This window comes from Hylobates moloch, unplaced genomic scaffold (assembly GCF_009828535.3).
Source record: "Hylobates moloch isolate HMO894 unplaced genomic scaffold, HMol_V3 SCAFFOLD_3, whole genome shotgun sequence".
Lineage (NCBI taxonomy): Eukaryota > Metazoa > Chordata > Mammalia > Primates > Hylobatidae > Hylobates > Hylobates moloch.
The window spans coordinates 119,587,346-119,609,045 of record NW_026652278.1 but is presented as its reverse complement, the minus strand read 5'-3'; the positions used below and the strand labels follow the sequence as shown (position 1 = coordinate 119,609,045).

General features: G+C 38.0%; 1 protein-coding gene across 6 annotated transcripts in view; it reads right to left on the bottom strand.

The window, feature by feature from the left end:
* Window positions 1–2,600: 2,600 nt before the first annotated feature.
* Window positions 2,601–21,700, bottom strand: part of INTU (inturned planar cell polarity protein) — a 92,876-nt gene continuing 73,776 nt past the window's right edge. For 5 of the 6 annotated variants that reach the window (XM_058436736.1, XM_058436735.1, XM_058436737.1 and 2 more), the window contains 4 exons: window positions 20,569–20,666; window positions 18,153–18,342; window positions 15,173–15,330; window positions 12,612–12,942 (listed from right to left, as the gene is read on the bottom strand). In XM_058436736.1, the coding sequence (XP_058292719.1) occupies window positions 12,831–12,942; window positions 15,173–15,330; window positions 18,153–18,342; window positions 20,569–20,666 (558 nt within the window). In that variant the 3' untranslated portion in view covers window positions 12,612–12,830. Of the gene's footprint in view, window positions 12,943–15,172; window positions 15,331–18,152; window positions 18,343–20,568; window positions 20,667–21,700 lie in introns of all 6 variants that reach the window. The other variant, XM_032146981.2, reaches the window with a different exon arrangement.

Sequence of the window (21,700 nt, the reverse complement as noted above, 5' to 3'; positions counted from 1 at the left end):
GCCCGGGAGTTGTAGGCTGCAGCGAGTTATGATCTCACCACTGCACTCCAGCCTGGGCAACAGAGCAGGACGCTGTCTCTTAAAAAAATTATTGAAGACACAATGAAGCTTCTGTTTTTATTATGTATATTGGCATTTACCACGCAGAAATTAAAACACAATTTAAAAACATTTAATTCATTTAAAATAAAAATAATCCATTACAGGATAGCATACATAAGACTTTTAAATAAAAAATGTAGTAGAAAAATAGTATTGTTTTATATTTTTGAATCTCTAATGTCTGGCTTAATAAAAGACAGCTAGATTCACATTACTGCTTTTGCATTCAGTCTGTTGCGATATCACACATGTAGCCACTGGAAAACTCCACTGTTTATTCAGGACAGAATGAAAGTGAAAAAGGCACATAATAGTATCATTTAAGAAAATACCTTTTACCTCATGGTGTTCCTGTCTCCGTGACACAGAGGGGTTTTCCAAACTGCACTTTGAGAACTCATTTAGAGGAGGTTGGCAGATTCAGGTTTGACTTCTTTTGACAAAAATACTCAGTAGACGTACGTCTAGCCTGTATATAACGTTTGTCTTTTTCTTCCACCTCACTTTTTTCACTTAACATATCATGGAAATCCTTCTATAGTAGCATTTAATATATCCCTTTTTACAGCTCGTTTGGTGGTTTGAAATAAATGGAGATCCCATCTTATCACCTCTTACTCTGTAGGACCTGCAGAGCCTTACATCTATAAAATGTGAGATGAGTTTTTAGCTTTTTTTGAATGTTAGGTTCTAATTTTTCCTTTGTCTTAAGTGTGTTATAACCCTTCTACTAGTACTTGTCACTAGTAAAAAACCATTTAGGTCAGAAGGATTCCAGACCAGGAATGTTGTCAATATTTTGATTACCTCACATAAAATCAGTTGGCAAGTCCTACTGATATCGTATGTTTGGTGCTACTTCCTTTCCATGGTGGCTTATTCAACTTTTTTTTTTTGAGACAGAGTCTCACTCTGTTGGCCAGGCTGGAATGCAGTGGTGCAATATTGGCTCACTGAAACCCGGGTTTCAAGCAATTCTCCTGCCTCCGCCTCCCAAATAGCTGGGATTACAGGCGTCCACCACAACACCCAGCTAAGTTTTGTATTTTTAGTGGAGACAGGGTTTCACCATATTGGCCAGGCTGGTCTCAAACTCCTGACCTCAAGCGATCCACCCGCCTCGGCCTCCCAAAGCGCTGGGATTACACGCATGAGCCACTGCGCCCGACTGGCTTATTCAACTCTTAACTGGGTTTTCCAACTTGAATCTCTGTTTCTCTCTTTCACATGCAGCAGCCAGATTAATGTGTCTAAAGCATTAATTAATTAATTAATTCCTAGGCTTAAACAAAATTGGAAGTCTTTCCATTGCATTGACTTCAAAATCCTTTGTCAAATTCATTGTAAATTCAATAAACAATTGGCTTTTTATTAGCAAACACCTGAAAAATGAAAGGTTTCATTCTCCTTCAAGGGAATTTGAAGCATTAGCAGGCACATAGGGAGAAATTAAAGGGGGAAATTACTTGAATCACTACAGGTAAGAGTGTCTTTTTAAGATCCAAGAAAGGTCAAAGGAACCATCTCTGAGGACAGAAAGGAAGTGTTCTGCTGCTCCCCAGGGCAATTTTCTCTTTTTGATTTGATAGTTGACAATGTTTATATCATATTCCTTTATGATATCAAGCTTATTTCTGACATGTATTCATTGATAGAAGACAGACAACAGTGAAAATATCAACTTAGAAATGTAGCTTTGTAACCTTTTAAAAAACTTTTTGTTGAGATGGGGTCTCACTCTGCACCCAGTCAGGAGTGCAGTGGCAAGATCATGGCACACTGAAGCCTTGAACTCCTGGGCTCATGTGATTCTCCCACCTCAGCCTCCCGAGTAGCTAGGACTACAGGCAAAGACCACCATATCCAGCTAATTTTTTAAATTTTTTGTGGAGATGGGGTCTCCCTATCAAGACAAGCCCAAGCTTGTCTTGAACTCATGGACTCAAGCAGTCCTTCCGCCTCAGCCTTTCAAAGTGCTGGGATTACAGTAGTGAGTCACAGCGCCCAATAGCTTTTTAACCTTATTAAAAGCACTGAATCAACTCTTCAATAGGTCGGAGCTGAAAATGAGTAATTTACTGCATTGATTTTACCTACTGATTAGGGAAGGAAAAAAATTCTAGTGATTTATGTTAATATTAAAAGTGTAGAGTCTCTGGATCTTTGTTCTGTTCACTTTGCTCTCCGGAGAAATCAGCATGATTAGTTTCCTCACTTCAGGCCTACAGTCACCTCAGCAACCCTTTCCTCGGTCACCCTGTCTGCCACATCTTATATCCCCTTTTCTTTCTTCACGATTTTTTCTCTTAGCATTTACATATTTTACTTATTTATCTTGTCTGTGGTATGCCTCTCCCATTGGAACATAAACTCCATGAGGGCAGGAATTTTTAGCTGTTTTATTCATTGCTATAGCCTCTGCCTCCACATCAGCGCTTGGCACAGGGTAGAAATGCAATAAATACATGTTGGATGAATGCATGAAAAGGCAATACAACTGCAAACAAACCTCCAAACCAGTTTTATTTAAAACTATCATATAGTATAAAAATAGCTTTAATTACATAGAATATAGAAACACAACTCTGCAAAATTAAATTATTTCATACAGTTTTGGTGCATAAAGTTTCAGTAACATTTAATAATTTAAAAATATCCGAAGTATAAATTCTTGTTCTGAAAACTGTTTATTGATAAATGATTTTCTCAGCTTTTCCCCAACATTTTGTACAGCAGCAGGTATCATTTAGCTGACTACTTGGTTTTTCAACCAATGGATATTTAATAATGATAATAATAAATGGTAGCAGTAGTAGCTAACACTTTTATAGCATGTAATATGTGCCAGGCACTGTTTAGAGATAATTAACATGTACAGTAATGTCCAAAGCAGAAAAACCTAGTAAATTGGTTTTACAGCTTTGCCCATTTGTATTAGAAATATAAAAAAGCAGGTGTGACAAAATACTATCTTGCCGTTATAAAGCATCATCAATAGTTCCTTGGCACAAATAAGAAACATTCCCTTACTAGGTACACTTCTCTGGCAAGACAAAAACAAGAGCTAAAGAAAGGGGAGAGGGAGAGAAAGTAAGAGTCTAAAATGTAATTTCGGGGGGCTAAAACATATGATAATGAGACAGTATTTGATATTTTAAAAAATGCTAGCTATATATAGCTTTTCACATTAATAGTTGCTGGTGGAAGGGAATATTTGCATGATACTAATAAAATCCAATTTACCAATGCTTCTATGTCTTCTAAAGCATATTTCTAGGATATCTGCACTGTCATCCTGTCCCCCTTTATTTAATAAAGTAATAGGCACTTTATTGTCTCATAATCAGTTTGATACATATTTGGAAAAATAGGCAGCTAAGTTTGCCTACAGAGCTTAGTTCAATATCCATTTAGAAATGAAAAAATAAGATGTGTGATTTTATTTCTTAAAAATGCAGTGCCTCTTTAACATGGAAATTACTGCACATCTACGATACAGCAAATAATTTTCCTTTTATTAAGATCAGTAGTCTGCTCTGCCTTTTTATTTCCATTATTGAGCGATGGTCTCATGTTTCTCTGATACCAGGAAAGCAGTTCAACACATCAAAATTTCATTAAATGAAACAAAAAGTCTCCTATGATAAAACCCTATCTTAGTTCAGTTTGTATGAAAACCTGAGGCGATCAACAGCTACATTTATTCATAATTATCAGTATTAGAAGTAGTTCATGGTATTTTCAAGGACATATCCAGAAATTTAAGACATTTAATAAATTGTTTTAACCAAAGTGTCTTAATACATATATATGTAAATAAGCAGTCCTAAGACAGCAGTTGTGAGTCAAATGGTAGCATATGACAATATTGTGATCTTAAGGGGAGGATATTTCAAGTTTTGTTTTTTAAACAGAGCCTTGTTCTGTTGCCCAGGCTGGAGTGGCAGTGGCATGAGCTAGGCTCACTGCAGCCTCTGCTTCCTGGCTTCAAGTGATTCTCCTGCCTCAGCCTCCCAAGTAGCTGGGACTTCAGGCACCTGCCACCACGCCTGGCTAATTTTTTCTTTTTAATATTTTTAGTAGAGACAGGGTTTCACCATGTTGACCAGGCTGGTTTCTAACTCCTGACCTCAAGTGATCTGCCTGCCTCAGCCTTCCAAAGTGCTGGAGTTACAGGTGTGAGCAACTGTGCCTGGCCTCAAGCTATTTTCTATAGCATTTCAAGAATCAAGGTTTTTTACCCTAATTTGAATGCCAAAATTAAGGCCCACTAGTCACTAATGGGACAAATATGTAGTGGTTTGCAACTTAAATGCTTAGGTGAAAATCTCTCAAACTATGACACAGTGATAGTAGTGTTTCTTTTAAGACCAAGTGACTCAAATGGTACATCCAGTGTTTTGCAGTTAGTTTTGACTAAGCTGGACAGCTCATGTTTAAGATGGAAAAATGTAGAGACCGATTTTAGATGTGCTGGCATAGCTTGTCTTCAAAGCTTAAGACCTGGAGAAGAAACAGCTCAGTGTTGGAATGTCTTGGGGGCATTGAACCTCTAGAAGGATCTACAGGGTAAATGTCAAGTAAAAATGCAGTATTGATGTTCTTACTTCCTCTCAATCTACCAAATTCTCACAGCCAAAGAAAATTCTCCACCATTAGTTTTCTTTTCCAACTAAAGGTCAAGTAAACTATTGTTCACTAAAGTGTTCCCCCTTTGAAAAAACCCAATGCATAATGATCTATATTTCTAAGATAAAAGTTAGTATTTTTTTTTTTTGAGACGGAGTCTCGTTCTGTTCCTCAGGCAGAAGTGCAGTGGCATGATCTTGACTCACTGCAACCTCTGCTTCCTGGGTTCAAGCGATTCTCCTGCCTCAGCCTCCTAGGTAGCTAGGATTACAGGTGCACACCACCACGCCCAGCTAATTTTTGTATTTTTAGTAGAGATGGGGTTTCACCATGTTGGTCAGGCTGGTCTCGAATTCCTGACCTCATGATCCACCCGCCTCGGCCTTCTAAAGTGCTGGGATTACAGGCGTGAGCCACCACTGTGCCCGGCCAAAAATTAGTATTTTATAAAAGAAGTCACCATATAATTTTAGTTAACTTTTTCAGTGTCTTTAACATGATTTAGTTTTAAAAGAAGATTTACATGCAGCTTTCCTGAAATTCATGAAGTATATAAAATGCATGTGAAATATACTTGAATGTGATTTTTTTTTTTGAGACAGGGTCTCACTGTGTTGCCCAGGCTAGAGTGCAGTGGCATGATCATAGCTCACTGCAGCCTCAACCGACTGAGCTCAGGTGATCTTCCCACCTCAGCCTCCCAGGTATCTGGGACTGTTAAAAGAGAGTGCTACCACACCCGGCTAATTTTTGTATTTTTTGTGGAGATGGAATTTTTGCTATGTTGCTCAGGCTGGTCTTGAACTCCTGGACTCAAGCGATCCACCTGCCTCAGCCTCCCAAAGTGTTGAGATTACAGGCATGAGCCACCAAGCCCAGCTGCTGAATGTATTTTAACAAAAACAAAAAAAATGAAAGTTGACAAATACTTTAAAAAATACACATATATACACACACACATATATATATTCTAGTCAAAATCGAGCTTACCTGAAACTTAAAGAGAATCAAATAAATAAAAAGTAAGTATAATTTTCATCTTTCCCCTTTCCCCACAGTGAGGTATGTACTAGGATAGTTAAATTAATGAAAAGTATCTGATAAGGAATAAGTACTTACACATTACTAATTTAGGAGGTGACCAACATGCAAGAGGCAAAAAAAAAAAAAAAAGTAGAACAGAGAGCCAAGATGGTCAAAGAGAGGCAGCTCTGCTCTGCAGCTCCCACCAAGAAGGAAGAAAACTGTGAGTAAACTCTGCATCTTCAGTTGAGGTACCGAAGTTCTCTTATTGGGACTGCTAGGTGGCTGGCATGACCCACAGAGAGCGAGCAAAAACAGGGTGGAGCAAGATCCCATCCAGGAGCTGCACGCAGCAAAGTGAACTCCCTCCTCCAGCCAAGGGAGACGGTGAAGGATTTTGCTTCCCCTCCCTGAAAACCAGGCTTTTCCCACAGATCCTTGCAACCTGTAGATCAGGAGGTTCCCTCCTGAGCCAATGCTACCAGAGCTTTGGGTCCCAAGCACAAATCTGTGCTTGGGTGGGCAGCCGCTTTGAGCAGGCACTGAGACACTGGAGTATTTGCATACTCTGGCTCTGGGAACTCCCGTGAGGCAGGAGATCTGTCCACTCTCATGGGGAAGGGGCTGAAGCTAGGGAGCCAAGCAGCCTTGCTCTCACAAAACTCCATAAGCTAAAACCACTGGCTTGTAATCCTCCCCCACCAGCTAGAAACTGCCTAAGACTGAGTTCTGGAAGTGGGAAAGGAGATGGGGGAGAAGGGAGGGGAGGCTGCCATCACTGTGGCTCCAATTGGCCACTTTCCCTTGCTGCTAGCACCAGCGAGATGGGGTGGAACCCAGATTCACTCCTCTTCACTGGACAGGGCCTCCCTGTGGGAATCTCAGCATCCCCAGCCAGGGTTTTATGGACAAAACACTGATAATCCTGAGAGGAGCCCCTAGGAGGAAGGACGGCTGCAGTATCATGGATCAGTGATCTTAGTCTTCTCTGCCTGCTGGCTCTGGAGAGTCAAGGCAGCCCAGATGAGGGGGATTCCCCACGGTGTCGCACACCCACCCTGTCAAGAGGCAGACAGACTGCTTATTTAAGTGGTTCTCTGACCCCACTCCTCCTGACTGAGACCTCCCAACAGGAGTCTCCAGACACTTCATACAGGAGCATTCCATGTAGCATCAGGCAGTGCCCCTCTGGAACAGAGCTCCCAGAGGAAGGAGCAGGCTGCCATCTTTGCTGGTCTGCAGCCTCTGCTGGTGATATCTCCAGGGAGATGAGAGACCCAGGCGAATAGGGACTAGAGTGGACCCCAGGCAAACTGCAGCAGCCCTACAGAAGAGGGGCCTGACTGCTAAAAGAAAAACAGAACGCAACAACATCAACAAAAAAGACACCACAAAAACCCCATCCAAAAGTCAGCAGCCTCAAACATCAAAGGTAGATAAACCCATGAAGATGAGAAAGAATGCAAGGATACAGAAAACTCAGAAAGCCAGAGTGCCTTTTCTCCTCCAAAAGATTGCAACATGTCTCTAGCAAGGACACAGAACTGGGCTGAGGCTGAGATGGATGAATGTCAATCATCCATCCAAGATGGGAAATAACGAACTTCACCAAGCTAAGGGAATATGTTCTAACTCACCGCAAAGAAGCTAAGAACCATGATAAAACATTATAGGAGATGTTAAATAGAATAACCAGTTTGGAGAGGAACGTAAATGATCTGATGGAGCTGCAAAACACGAGAACTTTATAATGCAAACACAAGTATCCATAACCGAATAGACTAAGTGGAAGAAAGGAGATCAGAGTTTGAAGACTATCTTGCTGAAATAAGGCAGGCAGACAAGATTAGAGAAAAAAGTATGAAAAGGAACGAACAAAACCTCTGAAAACTATGGGGTTATGTTAAAAGACTGAACCTACAACTGATAGATATACCTGAAAGAGACAGAAGAATGGAACCAAGTTGGAAAACACACTTGTGGATATCATCCAGGAAAACTTCTTCAACCTAGCAAGACAGGTCAACATTCAAATTCAGGAAATCCAGAGAACCCCAATACAATACAATACAATACTCCATGAGATCAACCCCAAGACACATAATCATCAGATTCTCCAAGACTGAAATGAAGGAAAAAATGTTAAGGGCAGTCAGAGAGATAGGCCAGGTCACTTATAAAGGGAAGCCCATCAGACTAACAGCAGACTTCTCAGCAGAAACCTTATAAGCCGGAAGAGGTTGGGGGCCAATTTTCAACATTCTTAAAGAAAAGAATTTCCAACCTAGAATTTCATATCTGGCTGAACTAAGCTTCATAAGTGAAGGAGAAATAAAATCTTTTTCAGACAAGCAAGTGCTGAGGGAATTCGTCACCACCAGGCCTGCCTTGCAAGTGCTCCTGAAGGAAGCACTCAATATGGAAAGGAAAAGCTGTTACCAGCCACTACAAAAAACACATTGAAATACACAGATCAGTAACACTATGAAGCAAAAACATAAACAAGTCTGCAAAATAACCAACTAGCATCATGATGTCAGGATAAAATTCACACATAACAATATTGACCTTAAATGTAAATGCATTAAATGCCCCAAACAAAAGATGCAGAAGGCAAGCTGGATAAAGAGTCAAATCCATCAGTGTGCTGTATTCAAGAGACCCATCTCACACGTAAGGACACACATAGACTCAAAATAAAGGATGGAGGAAAATCTACCAAGCAAAAGGAAAACAGAAAAAAGGAGAGGCTGCAATCCTAGTTTCTGACAAAGACTTTAAACAAACAAAGATTGAAAAAAAGACAAAGGCATTACATACTGGTAAAGGGGTCAATTCAACAAGAAGAGCTAACTATCCTAAATATATATGCACCTAATATAGGAGCACTCAGATTCATAAAACAAGTTCTTAGAGACCCACAAAGAGACTTAGATTTCCACACAATAATAGTGGGAGACTTTAACACCCCACTGTCAATATTAGATCATTGAGACAGAAAATTAACAAAGATATTCAGGACTTGACCTCAGCTCTGGATCAAGTGGGACTTGATAAATATCTACAGATCTTTCCACCCCCAAACAACAGAATATATATTCTTCTCAGTGCCACATGGTACTTACTCTAAAATTGATCACACAATTAGAAGTAAATCACTCCTCAGCAAATGCTAAAGAACTGAAGTAATAACAAACAGTCTCTCAGATCACAGCGCAATCAAATTGGAACTCAAGGTAAGAAAGTCACTCAAAACCACACAACTACATGGAAATTGAATAACCTGCTCCTGAATGACTCCTGGGTAAATAACGAAATTAAGAGAGAAATCAAGAAGTTCTTTGAAACCAATGAAAACAAAGAGACAATGTACTAGAATCTCTGGGGCACAGCTAAAGCAGTGTTAAGAGGGAAATTTATAGCACTAAATGTCCACATCAAAAAGCTAGAAAGATCTCAAATTGACACCCTAGTATCACAACTAAAAGAACTAGTGAACCAAGAGCAAACAAACCCAAAAGCCAGCAGAAGACAAAAAATAACAAAAATCAGAGTGGAAATGAAGGAGCTGGAGACATGAAAAACCCTTCAAAAAATAAATGAATCCAGGGGCTGGGGTTTTTTTTTTTTTTTTCCAAAAGTTTAACAAAATAGACCATTAGCCAGACTAATAAAGGAGAAGAGAGAAGAATCAGACACAGTAAAAAATGATAAAGGGGATATTACCACTGATCCCACGGAAATATAAACAACCATCAGAGAATACCATAACAGCTCTGTGCAAATAAACTCGAAAATCTAGAAGAAATGGATAAATTCCTGGACACATACACCCTCCCAAGACTGAACCAGGAAGCAGTTAAATCACTGAATAGACCAATAAAAGTTCTGAAATTGAGGCAGTAATTAACAGGCTACCAACCAAAAAAAGCCCAGGACCGGATGGATCTACAGCTGAATTCTACCAGAAATACAAAGAGAAGCTGATACCACTTCTTCTGGAACTATTCCAAACAAATGAAAAGGAGAGACTCCTCCCTAACTCATTCTATGAGGCCAGCATCATCCTGATATCAAAACCTGGCAGAGATAGAACAAAAAAAGAAAATTTCAGGCCAATATCCCTGATGAACATCAATGCAAAAATTCTCAATAAAATACTGGCAAACTGAATCCAGCAGCACATCAAAAAGCTTATCCACCACGATCAAGTTGGCTTCATTCCCAGGATGTGAGGCTGGTTCAACATATGCAAATCAATAAATGTAGTTCATCACACAAACAGAACTAAAGACAAAGACCACATGATTATCTCAATAGATGCAGAAAAGGCCTTCAATAAAATTCAACATCCTTTCATGTTAAAAACTCTCAATAAACTAGGTATTGAAGGAACATACTTCAAAATAATAAGAGCCATTTATGACAGACTCACAGCCAATATCATACTGAATGGGCAAAAGCTGGAAGCACTCCCTTTGAAAACCAGCACAAGACAAGGATGCCCTCTCTCACCACTATTCAACATAGTACTGGAAGTTCTGGCCAGGGCAATCAGGCAAGAGAAAGAAATAAAGGGTATTCAAACAGGAAGAGAGGAAGTCAAAATGTCTTTGTTTGCAGAGGACATTATCCTATATCTAGAAAACCCCATTGTCTCAGCCCAAAAGCTTCTTAAGCTGATAAGCAACTTCAGCAAAGTCTCAAGATACAAAATCATTGTGCAGAAGTCACCAGCATTCCTATACACCAACAACAGGCAAGCAGAGATCCAAATCATGAATGAACTCCTACTCCCAATTGCTTCAAAGAGAATAAAATACCGAGGAATACAGCTAACAAGGGAAGTGAAGGACCTCTTCAAGGAGAACTACAAACCACTGCTCAAGGAAACCAGAGAGGACATAAACAAATGGAAAAATATTCCATGCTCACAGACAGGAAGAATCAATATCATGAAAATAGCCATACTGCCCAAAGTAATTTATAGAGTCAATGTTATTCCCATTAAACTACCATTGATATTCTTCACAGAATTAGAAAAAACGATTTTAAAATTTATATGGAACCAAAAAAAGAGCCTGTATAGCCAAGGCAATCCTAAGCCAAAAGACCAAAGCTGGAGGCATCATACTACCAAACTTCAAACTGTACTGTAAGGGTACAATAACCAAAACAGCATGGTACTGGTATAAAAACTGACACATAGACCAGTGGAATAGAATAGATAACTCGGAAATAAGATTGCACATCTACAACCATCTGATCTTCAACAAACCTGAGAAAAACAAGCAATGGGGAAAAGGATTCCTTATTTAATAAATGGTGCTGGGAGAACTGGCTATCCATATGCAGAAAATTGAAACTGGACCCATTCCTCACAACTTATACAAAAAATTAAGATAGAATAAAGGCTTAAATGTAAAGCCCAAAACTATAAAATCCCTAGAAGAAAATCTAGGCAATACCATTTAAGACATGGGCGTGGGCAAAGATTTCACGAAGAAATCACAAAAGCAACTGCAACAAAAGCAAAACTTGACAAATGGGATCTAGTTAAACTAAAGACCTTCTGCACAGCAAAAGAAACTATCATCAGAATGAACAGGCAACCTACAGAGTGGGAGAAAATTTTGGCAATCTATCCATCCAACAGTGATCTGATATCCAGAATCTACAAAGAAAACAAATTTACAAGAAAAAAAAAGAACCACATTAAAAACTGGGCAAACGACACGAACAGACACTTCTCAAAAGAAGACATTCATGCTGCCAACAAACATATGAAAAAAAGCTCAATATCACTGATTATTAGAGAAACGCAAATCAAAACCACAATGAGATATCATCTCACACCAGTCAGAGTGGCCATTATTAAAAAGTCAAGAAATAACAGATGCTGGCAAGGCTGTGAGGAAATAGGAATGCTTTTACACTGTTGGTGGGAATGTAAATTAGTTCAACCATTGTGGAAGACAGTGTGGTGATTCTTTAAAGATCTAGAACCGTAAATGCCATTTGACCCAGCAATCCCATTACTGGGTTTATACCCAAAGGAATATAAATCATTCAATTACAAATATACATGCACACATATGTTCATTGAAGCACTATTTACAATAGCAAAGACATGGAATCAACCCAAATGCCCATCAGTGATAGACTGGATAAAGAAAATGTGGTACATATACACCATGGAATACTATGCAGCCACAAAAAGGAATGAGATCATGTCCTTTGCAGGGACACGGATGAAGCTGGAAGCCATTATCCTCAGCAAACTAATGCAGGAACAGAAAACCAAACACTGTAGGTTCTCACTTATAAGTGGGAGCTGACCACGAGAACACATGGACAAAGGGGCCTGTTGTGGAGGTAGGGAGGGTATTAGGAAAAATAGCTAATGCATGCTAGGCTTAATACCTAGGTGATGGGTTGATAGGTGGAGCAAACCGCCATGGCACATGTTTACCTATGTAACAAACCTGCACATCCTGCACATGTACCCAGAACTAAAACTAAAATAAAATAAAAGCACATTCTACTTAAGAGGTATTTTTGAAACCTCAATGCACTCATCTCATTTTACATGAAAACTCTGAGCTTAGAGAGGTACAAAAACTTGCTCATGGTCATAGCACTACTTAGTTACAGTACCTGGTCACCTCCTCCCAATTTCATAATTGTTTCACCAGATATCAGTATGAGTTTTGAGAAAAATAAACAACAAATTGGGTATTTTTCAAGAATAAACATTTCCTATATTAATCTTATATAAAAAACACTTCACATTATTTCAAACTAGTCAATAAATTAACATTATATACCAAAATAGCAATAAGTTAACAATCCCTTCTTTCATATTTTAATCAAGTATATTCTCAAAAGTCTTACAATATTACATTAAGATTTAATGTATCAAATCCAACAGCATTTCATCTCAATACTTAACAATATTACGTTCAATATTGAAAAGTAAAAAGAAGCTAAACTTCATCTCTTTGTGTATTGATTTCAGCAATTCTGACAGTGTTTGATCCTCTGTGCACGTGTTTCTACACATCAAGAAAGCACAGCTACAAGGTTAACCCAAAGAACAATTTAAAAGCTATTTCAATGGCAATTTCTGTGACTGAGTCATGAAAACAGACATAAAGTTCTTGAGGTTTTGGATGAAGAAAAAGTCTCCTGCAGAAGAAAAGAACACACTCATTTCAGAAATTAAAACAACAACAACAAAAACTCTAACCGTCCAATTAATTTAATTTTTGTTTCTGAAAGCATCAGTAGTAAATTTAAAATCCATGAATCTAAATCTGTACTAGGGAGAAAGCAGCTACATTTATTTCTAAATAAATAATATATGTCTTAGGTCAATTAGTTTTTATTGCTCTAGAGTGTAATAATCCTATTTTATCAATATGTATTACGATACCATTCAGTTTTTAAATAGCAAATCTAGTTATTACAATAAAGGCAATAGCACTAGTATCACAGGCACAATAATTATTAAATATTTTATTGCTCTTTACTTTCTAATGTTTAATTTTTATTAAACCATTAAATATATGGTAGTTTTTTTTGGCAAATAGAACTGAACTGGAATTAACATTGAAATTTTGTTTGGTTTTCTCAAAGAGTTAAAATTCAAATCTATTTAATCAATACTAATGTATATAAATTGATCTATTTAAAGTGGAGATAGTTCTGCCTGATTTTCTTAAATTTCTCTTCTGCATAAATCTGCATTATCATAATTCAACATCTTTTGATTCTGTCTATTCCAATTGTCATGAACGTAGTTAACACTCCACTGAACAGCTACATGTGTGCCTAACCGGTCTTCTCATTTCTAGTCTCTCATGTGCACATCATTCCATTGGCTGCTCCCAGTTTATAATCTTCCAGTAGTACAACTCTGATTACACTACATGAAATTAAGCTTACACTGATGTTCCCAAGCCTGGTTCACATGATAATCACAAAGGAGCTTACTAAAAACACAGATTCTCACTCTCATAGATTTTGATTTAGTAGGTCTGGGGCCCAGGCATCTCAGATTTTAACAAGTGACTCAGGTGATTCTAAATCCCATGGACCAGCACATGCGAATTTCTGCTTTGGATAATGTCTGTAAAGTGTCTGTCATATAGCTTAATATACATGGTATGTGTCCACTACCCCTACTTCCAACTAATTCTGTACCCTTTCCTCCACCAACCTTTACTCCAACTCAAATAACCTTCTGCAGTGGTCCTAACTTAGGTTCCCAACTTGATCTTTCACTTAATCTTTGTATATGTCATTCCTCTACCATCTTGGCAAACCAGTCTGTTCACTGCTGTGCTGTATAATTTCCACTGTTCGCATCTTTGTTCATTAGATTTTGCCCCCTCCTCAGAATTCCTATAGTATTTGGTTGTTATCATCTAATTCATTTCACATATATGTATACACACACATATATATAAGATTTCTCTCTATATCTATAAATACAGATATATAAATATATAGATATTTGAGCATATTTCATTCTTCTGCTAGATATAAGGTCCTTAGAGGCAATGACTATGTCTCTGTGTTTGCCATACCGCCCACTGCCCACCCACCCCACCATCAGTTTCACATTTTCCAGGCACAGTCTCACCTACTCAGCCATCACATATTTATCAAGTGACTATATTATGTGCCAGGTACTGTTGCAGGTGCCAGTGGTGGACAAGACAGATACAATTCCTGACCTCATGAAGCTGACATTGTAATGAGGGTGGGGGGTGGAGAAGGACAAGAAAATAAACAATAAAAGAGTCATATAGAGAATAACTGAGTAGCCACTTTGATGAGGGAAAGAGATAATGGATCTTCTCTGACAAGATGACCTGTTAGCACTGGTCTAGGTATCAAGGATCCAGAAGTGCAAAGGTCAAGGGATAGAATATCCCATGCAGAAGGAACAACAGAAACAAGATGTGATTGGTGCTCGTGCAGCTGGTGCACAGCGGATGGAAGAGGAAGGAGACAGGAGATAGAAACAAAGGTGGGCAGGGTCCTGACTGGGCATGGTCTTGTGGCAGGGGGCAGAAAGAGGGGAAGGGAAGAAAAGGGAGAGGATGGAAAAAGGGAAAGAAAGGAGAGAGGGGGAAGAAATGAAGGAAGCAGGGGAAAAAGGGAAGAATAGAAAAACTGTGGAATTATTCTTTCAGTGTATTACTGAAATTTAATTTTGTAAGATAATTTTCAATAGAAAAATACTTGGGAGGGATTTAAAGGAGATACTTAGCAAATAAAATAAAATATATTAAAATAGTATAGCTAGATAAAAAATTCCATGCCTACATTTTAAAATGTTAATCTCCTTTACCACTTTTCTTTCACTCTTCTAACACTTTACTTTCAAATACTTTTTTTTCCCACTTACCCTACTACCCAGTAAGCCATAACTGGTGGTGCTTTTTTCTGATCAGTCCAGTTTCCAGGCGAACATTCAAACAACACACCGTGTTCTTTAACAGGGTTAAGAGAAGACACCGACTTTGCAGAATCTGAATGGTCTCCACTATTTAGTCCTTTCTTTTTCTGTAAATTAATAAGTATTGTTAGTATTAACTGGTATTACTAGTGTTACCTTAAAATGTTTTCACAGAGTAATCTGAATTGGCTGATCCAAATACTTAAGTGCCTGCAATGACATTCTTCTTATCTGCAGGAAAATTTCTACCCTTCCTCAATACTTAAATACCATATCCTAAAGGAGACTTCATGGATAAAGTGTCCCTTGACTTTTCTAGGGAACACTTTGTTCACAGGCCTATATTATTAGTATGTACATTATATTATATTAGCAGTTTATAGATCTGTCTTCCACAGTGGAAGATAGAAAATTATAAGCTTTTTTCCCCAGGGAAGAGACAATATGCAATCTTCTTTGTGTGTTTTAAAACCAGCAGTGCCTGGATCATAGTAGGTGCTTAATAAATGTGTTCTAAATGAACAGATAATTCTGTCATAAATTGAAAAAATATATATTTAAAACAGTATTTTGTCTTCCTTTGACCCATAATCTCTAAATTTCATACTGATTAAAGCATTAGCAAAACAATGACTCATTTGGACTATAAAGACTTCTTATAAGTTTCAGGCCAAACAGTGGAGTGATCCTTGATCCTCTTCTTTCCTTCATAGCTTTTATCTAATCCATCAACAGATCTTTTTGGTTTGCCCTCCAAAATATATCCAGAGTCCAGAAGCCATAATCATTTCTTGCTTTGAGAGTTTTGAAAGCCTCCTAACTGGTCCCTGCCTCCACCCTTGCTATTCTGTTTCCTGTTCTACCCACAGTAGCCTGAGTGATCCTTTAAAAAAAATTACGGATCATGTCCCTTATTTGGGCAGAACTGTTCAAGAATGTATCATCTCTTTCAGAACAAAGCCCAAAGTCCTTATCATAGTCTATCCAGCCATGCATAAGCTGGCCCTGCTACCTTTGTGATCTCTTCTTCCCCTTTCTTCTCACTCAGTCTGCTCCAGCACTCTCCCAGCCCCTAGGGGATGGTTTTGGGATGAAACTATTCCACCTCAGATCATCAGGCATTAGAGTCTCATAAGAAGTGGGCAACCTAGATCCCTTGCATGGACAGTTCATAGTAGGGTTTGCACTCCTATGAGAATCTAATGCCGCAGCTGACCTGACAGGAGGCAGACCTCAGGCGGTAATGCTCTGCAGCTTTGCATTTGCCGTTCCCCTTGCTGGAAGCTCTGTTCCCAGAGAGCCACATGGCTTGCTCCCTCACTGCATTCAGGTCTCTGTTCAAGTATCACTTGACACGATCAGAGAGACCTTTCAAAATAGTCACTCCCACCTCTCATCCTTACCATGTTTTATTATTTTGCTTGACACTGATTCCTCTCAGCATACTATTTTCTAATTCTTTTCTTTCCCCCATTAGAAAATAGGCTTCATGAAGGAAGGGACTTTGTTTTGTCCACTGTTGTATCCCACGTTCCTAGAATAGTGTCTGGTGCAGAGTAGGTACCTCAATGTTTAAATAAGATGGAGAAAACTAATTTATATTACTAAATATTATCAAATAAGTAAATGAAATATTCCTTTATAACATTTATCAGTTATGTTAAAAAGGGAAATAGGAGCATAAGAACCCAAAGCATATAGGAATATATGGTCAAACACAGTATTTTTACAGAATAACAATTTCTGAGGACTCAAAAAAAAATCCTATAAGACATAGAATTTTACTGCTGAATGAACCTGGAGAGATGATGTAATTCAGCCCACTTGCTTCATAGCTAAGGAAATAGGAGGTGAGGCTCAGTCTAGGATTCCTTATTCCTTGTCCAATGTTCTTCCACTTTTAAGCCCAAGTTCTTCACAAATTTGGCATCCCTAACACATGTATTGCTATATACATTACAACCATTTTCAGAGAGGTTTTTTGGCTGTATAACGTCACAAGTAAACCGCTGTATGTTTTATCCTTTTCAAGAAATCAACACCTATCTTTTCCTGCCATTTAAATAATCTGATATTGTAATTGTATACAGCATTATTATTTATTCAACAGATAACAACATTCAATGAAACTTCATCCTGGATAGAAAAGCAAGCAAGCAATCAACCAACCAAATGCCAAAAAATTTGCATTAGTCTTGTGTCTATAGCTGTACCTTAACCCAGCGGTCCCCAACCTTTCTGGCACTGGAGACCAATTTCTGGGGGAGGGATGGTTTCAAGATGAAACTGTTCTACCTCAGATCATCAGGCATTAGATTCTCATAAGAAGTGCACAGCCTAGATCCCTCACATGCACAGTTCACAATAATAGGGTTTGCACTCCTATGCGCTGCTGATTTGATAGGAAGCAGAGTTCAGGCGGTAAGGCTCCCTGGCCTGCCACTCACCTCCTGTTGTGCAGCCTGGTTCCTAAGAGGCCACAGAGAGCTACTGGTATGTGGCCCAGGGGGGTTGGGGACCCCTGCCTTAATCCATTATATTCCAAAATACCTTATACTGTTGGCTAAATACTCAAAGAATTATCAGAGTTATTTTAGGAACCAATTGGTAGATATTATTACTCAAGTAATGGTTGAGTCACAGATATCAAATATGGAAGGTTAATTTACATTACAAATGACTGTATTTTGCTTTGCTGTAGAAAACACAAGTCTACCATATCCTGAAAAGTAACCCAAGACATCAAATTCAGTATGAAATAAAACCTTGAAGTACTGTGAGTATAATTGTTTGGGCACCCGCGTTAGATTGAGTGACTATTTAAAAAAAATTAAATGAAAACGATGCTGGGCATATTGATTAGATAATAGAATGCTTAGAGATCTGGAAATTAAACTGGCAGAAAACTGTATTTATAGCAGTTCCCTACCTCTTCCACCAATGTCTGTTGGAAAACTGCACGAATGGAAAGACAACACTGATGGAAATTCTTTATTAGCTGAGGGTGGATAGAGCCACTTAGCTGTGCCACCTCTTCAAGGGTAGGAGTAATAAAGATTCCTTGCACTGTTTCTAAGGCAACATAGTGGAAAAGTGTGTTCTCAGGACCAGATGTCAGTCTTAAAAAGAAAAAAAATCAAAGAGAAGAAAAGAAATTTTAGTAAATTTTAAAATATTGGTTCATTTTGAATTTAGTAGACTTCTTATAAGCTTTTATCTACAATATCATATTAGTAGTATAATTAGGGATGGGAAACTGGGCTAAACATTTAATTCCCTCTTCATCCTTAACTGAAGTACAAGCTAGGGTGATTAATTCCCTTAATGGAGGTAAATACTGCATGTTATGCAAGGATAAGTAAACATTAATTCATTTGCAAGTAACTTAATCATTCCTTTGCTAAACAACCCTAATTGGCTAACTGTCTCTTTTTCCATGGTTGGTATTAAATAATTCAGCTCGTATCAGGCCCAGATAGCTATAAGCCATAAACAAGGTATCAGTCTAGGGTAGACCACATATAAAAATACCTTCCAACAAACTAAATACATTTAAGTTAGTAGCATTAAAGTATTTTACCAGGATAGTCAAACTGATGTTCCTCAAGAACTACTGGAATGCAGAATGGGTAGGACTTAGTTACTGAATGAGATGTTTTATATGTATTATTTTCAATATATTATATATATTGTATTTTACAAAGGTGCATAAAAGGTTAGGATAATATATTACATCCTGTTTTATATCATGCTTTTAAAATGAACTACATCATATAAAAACATCTTTGCATGTCAATAATGGGAATAAACACACATCTTTGGCACCTTTTAAAATAGGAGAGCCTATGATTTACACCACATGTGAATTTATGTTTAAACCATTGAACTTGAAAAAATAGTCTCCTTTTACTAGAGACAATGCCAACACAACATACATATTTTTAAAATTCTGATATGGAGTTAATAAAATTTCAGAGCAATAGTTTTTGTTAAATGGAAGACTAGAGTTTTGTGAAGGTACTTTTGGGTTCCATAAAAGGTTTGGTTCCAATTTATTTGTCTTAAAATCATGTTTAACTATCAAAAAATTAAACATTCATATTTGGAGGCATTAAATACTAAAATTTAACACATCGGATTTGTAATGTATTATTTTATGCAGACAAGTTACTTTGTTTTTGTCTTGACTTGAGAAAAAAAGAATTTTCTAACAACTTTGTAACACATATATTTGAACTTACTGTAAAGTGTTTCAGTGATTAAGAATGTGGTAGCTCTGTACTGTGTGTGTGTGTGAATTCTATTAGTACGTGTCTAGTTGTTCAAATAATAGTATGCAATTGAGTTTATTACACCAGTTGATCCCACACATGATGTCGTAATTAAATACCTGCCAAGGCACAGGCAGACCTGCGGGTCACCACATAATAAGTGCACAAAAAGTGAATATGTAACATTTCATATTATAATAATTACAGACAGTTTAAGTTGCTAAACATTCTCTCCTCACTCAGTTTCTTTTACCTCAGAATTCCCTACTCAATGCATGTTTGAAATTATATCTATTTTCTAAAGAGAGTGTTATGGGACCAGTTCCCTGGGACCCAAACTCTAAGAGTGAGATATGCCGGGAGGAAACTTATCAGGAAGTACTCTTGGGAAAAACAGCTGTAGGGGTGTAGTGACTGAGCAGGACTGAGCAGAGGGAGAAGATGAACCGTGCTGCAGTGGCAACAAGTCTCAGCCGATACCACTGGGTACTCTGAAGCTTGGCTGGCCTTTCAGAGTTGTCTTCAATTTAGGCAAGGGGCCAAGCCTTTGTACTCACTTATTTATTAGTCATTAGAAGTGGGCTCCTCCCAGGGAGGAATGTAACCTTAGCTGAGTCAACAAGTTTCCATGTAGGACACCGCTAGGGGAGTAACAAGGCTAGGGGAGCTGTGAGGCATTAGCAGCCACCATTCTTAAGTGTTGGGAAGGAATACCCTGAGCTAAGGTGTAACTGGACAGCACACCACTGCATCCACCAAACACTCTAAAATATAGTAAAGTCTAATTTAAAAATTATATTAAATATACAAAAGGGAGGTTACCTGTGGAGAGATAAAGGGGGACTTTCACATTTTGAAATATTACCTTGTGTGTTTTTCTCTTTTATAATACTAATATGGTCATTTTCCTAAATGTGTAATGAAATATTAAAGAAATACCACAGATATTACCTTTAATATGTAAGACATATCAGAATTACATTTGTGAGTAAAATACATGTTATAAAATTGTACTTTCTCACTGTAAAACTTCCTGAAAGAGTTTAAGTGAACAAGAATAAGAAAGTTTCTTACTTCACTGTGTTATATTGTTCTAATTCTTTTTCTGGAAGTTCCTTTTTCAAGTTTCCCAAATGAAATGGATTTGGAAGAGTAGACTTCTTTTTAGTGACCTGAAAAATATAGTTAAGTAGATCAGTTTATATCTAAGAATGGAATCATATAGCAGAAATGATTTAAAAATTAAACATCCTTCTGAGGGAACTACTTACCATTTGCAATGCTTCCTTTAAATATTTTTGATGCTAACTTGTACCTCTTGGCTTATCCATGGCTGACAGGGATCCCAGGGTCATGTCCTGGGAGGGCATGATGGTGTTCCCTGAAAACCTCTTACCAGAGCCATTACCAAATTTGTATGTATGCATACTTGTCTCCCCTCCCTAGACTCTGCACTCCTCAAAGTCAGGGGCTGTGTCTTATTCATCTCTGTATCTCCTTTGTGTAGTATGGCCCTTGGCACTTAGTAGGTATTCAATCAACATTTGTTGAATGGCTGAATCTTAAAGGTTAACTCAATTTCTCTTAGGAGCTATTCATGGCTTGGTAATTCTTCAATCTGTCCAAATCTTTTTAGACTATTTCCTACCAATTCCATCGACTGTGATAATAGGTATGGTACTGATGTAAGTATTTCCAAATACACCCCACTTAGGGGTCCAAAAGCATTCTATTGTTTGGTATGAGGAGATTGCATCTGGTTATTTATGCCATGCTACTAGCATTTCATATTTTATTTGTGCTCCTTCTCAGACTCCTCATCTGGTGTCACCTCCATCCACCCAAATGACAAGTTTCAAAAATGTTTTGAAAGATGACAGCATCACTAGAATAAGTACAAAGCTTCCCAGGGTGAATGTTTTGATAATCATTTGGATATTTTATGGTATTTTCATGGAAAAAATCAGGAAAAATGATCTGAAAAATGAATATCCTCTTTACAGTCAACTTTTAAATCTTTAAGTGTTACAAAGGTTCAGATTTTAAAATCTATAAAAATAGGATAATACACACAGAGACATACACACACACACACACACACACACACACATACAGCATTCTGACTCTCTTTGCTGAATATTTCATTGGCTATTTAGTCAGATCAGCCCCCAACAGGCCCCACAGCTTGGATGCTCTCTGTTGTCAC